Genomic DNA, 2,448 nt, shown 5'->3' on the forward strand with positions numbered 1-2,448 from the left:
GCATTCAGTTGTTCCTGCTGAGGAGGATCCAGCTGCTGCACAGACAGACACACAATGTTAGGACTGTACCATGAGGACCAGGCTTTGTTTTTTTGGTGTGGTTACCCATGAACAATCAGAGTAAAACATGGCAGGAACCCGTCAACCTGCATTGTGTAACAGATAAAGATAGAGCCTAAGATAAAGATAGAGCCTAACATTCTGGGATAAAGTAAAGGACCAAAGCAGTTACCATGGACATCTTTCCAGACAGGAGAAGTTCAGTCTCACTGACCAAAGCTTTGATGTTGCTGACCATCTGAATGACCACGCTGCAGCTCAGAGCCTGTAGACAAACAGTGATACTTTACACAGCTGAAGGCTCAAGGACTTACGTGAACGATAGAAAAGGTAAGAGCAGCTGTCGTACCCTGGAGCTCTTGGAGTCGGCGTAGACTACGTCCATGGCCTTTGAACTGGCGTTGACAGCGTGAGCCAGTTCCTGTTCCATGCTCTGGTGAGACTGAGCGACCTCACGGATGCTGAAACGCCACAAACACATTCAGGTACTCACAACAAGAGCACAGAGGTCGACCCTAAGGCCTTTGTTCTTCCACAGAATCAGACCAAATCCATCTGTTTATTGAGCTGCGGTAGGACGACAGGTCCTACCAAAGGATTCAAACCAGTTCCTGCTGTGAGGCGACGGTTCTAACCACTGTGACACCGCCATGCCATGTTATCAAAAGTAAAAACATTTGTTCAGGGAGCAGGTGGGAACACTGGGTGGGTCTCACCTGTGGATGAGCACTCCAGCTGCCTGACCGAACTCGCTTATGAGTGTCGCCTCTTCCTCGGAGACGATCTCAGGCTGGGAGGACAGTGGTGGCTGAGGCGGCGCCCGGGGAAACTCGCACTTCTGTTTGTCCTCCCAGGACTTCAGGGTGCTCTCAAATGCCTGAAACACAGACACAAGCTGAAAACCTCCGCCGGGCCGGATCGAAACTCCCAGAACAACCCAGAGCTGCTTCACTTACTCGGTCTCGGGTCAGGGTCTGGGTCCGGTTCTTATGGATGATCTTTATGTACCCCGGAGGCTGGATCCACGCTTCCCCGTCCACCTGAACCGGGACACCCTCGTCGCCCAGGATTGTGATCTTCACTGTCCGACACTGAGAGGGAGGGGGTGACAGTTACAGACAGATAGGCGGGTGGATTGGACAGGTAGGTGGGTGGGTGGGTACCTGAGCGATGCGGTGGTGCTGCAAGTTGATGACTCGGGACACGGCCATCTGCATGCTGCCAAAAACGGCCACCACCTCCAGGATCTTATCATCGAAGGACGGAGCTGTGAAGGTCTGACAGAAACACATAGGCCGAGTCATGACAGCACCGCTCAACTACTAGTAACCACCAGAGAACTTCCTGTTCCACAGGGGGCGCTCACAATGACTGCAGCTACGCAAACGCCAACCTTCACATGAGACGTTCAGTACTACAGTAATGTATTACTTCATTTCAGCATCAACATGTTCACATGAGTACAGACAGGTGGAGGAGGTGGAGGTCTTACATCGTCCTCTTTGGTTCCTCCCCAGAAGTTGGTCCCACCTGCGTAGCTCGGGATGTTCAGGACAGCGATTCCCTGCAGACTGGGCAGAGGGATTGGCCGACCATCACACTGAAACACACAGTGTCACGCGTGTTACCAGCTAATCTCTTTAATCACTGCAGGAACACGGTAAGAAGTGGAGTGACAGGTCAGGTGGTTTACAGAGCAGGTGTGTCTCCGCTCTCAGGACCTAAGAGGAAGCAGGAAGTTGTCGTTTTCCTGGTCGTGCCCCTCCCCGTCGGCTGCAGGTTGTTTGGACTACGTCCATTTATAAAAAATACTGTGAAGAAAACTGAACTCGGCCTTAAAGACCCTGAAGACATTCATGATGTCATGAAGGTCAGAGTGAGTTTACTGAGGAGGCAGCAGAGCGTGAGGGATTTCCTGGTTCTGCTCTCACCTCCAGAAGGACTCTCTGCTCGAGGTTCTTGTAGGTTCTGTGCAGCAGCTCCTTGGTTCCTAGGACTCCATACCACATCATGTTCTTGGTGCGACTCCTGCAGATCAGGACACATCTGAGTCAGTTAGCGCTCTTGGAGCTCGCCACGCCGCCGTCACCGTGCCCACTCCTACCTGCACTTCTCTGGATGTTCGTCTCGCTTGTTGTTGAAGTCCAGAGAGATTTTGGCGTCTAGTCCGATGCCAAAGTAGTTGTTCATGACACACTTCTCAGTGTAGCAGTCCCTGACACACACACACACACAACAGGGTTAATGAGAGCACGCGGCGAGGACCTTATGACGCAGTCACGGAGCCTCACATGTTGTCGGGGTCGCAGCTGAACGGGTCGGCGTTGACCAACAATCGGCTGATGACGGAGCTGTTGGACAGCGAGCCTGCAACACACACACACACAC

The 2,448-nt window shown here is 52.5% G+C and overlaps 1 protein-coding gene across 1 annotated transcript; it reads right to left on the bottom strand.

The window, feature by feature from the left end:
• Nucleotides 1-232: 232 nt before the first annotated feature.
• Nucleotides 233-2,442, bottom strand: LOC102306519 (diacylglycerol kinase delta; the record flags this gene model as incomplete). The annotated part of the gene is given in 9 exon segments (XM_014331659.1): nucleotides 233-325; nucleotides 410-521; nucleotides 777-937; nucleotides 1,017-1,151; nucleotides 1,224-1,337; nucleotides 1,553-1,660; nucleotides 1,992-2,088; nucleotides 2,165-2,275; nucleotides 2,352-2,442. Coding segments are annotated over 9 exon segments (933 nt in total), but the record flags the coding sequence as incomplete, so codon positions are not given.
• Nucleotides 2,443-2,448: the final 6 nt, after the last annotated feature.

This window comes from Haplochromis burtoni, unplaced genomic scaffold (assembly GCF_018398535.1).
Source record: "Haplochromis burtoni strain Fernald_Lab_line unplaced genomic scaffold, NCSU_Asbu1 Contig_4303, whole genome shotgun sequence".
Classification (NCBI taxonomy): Eukaryota; Metazoa; Chordata; class Actinopteri; order Cichliformes; family Cichlidae; genus Haplochromis; species Haplochromis burtoni.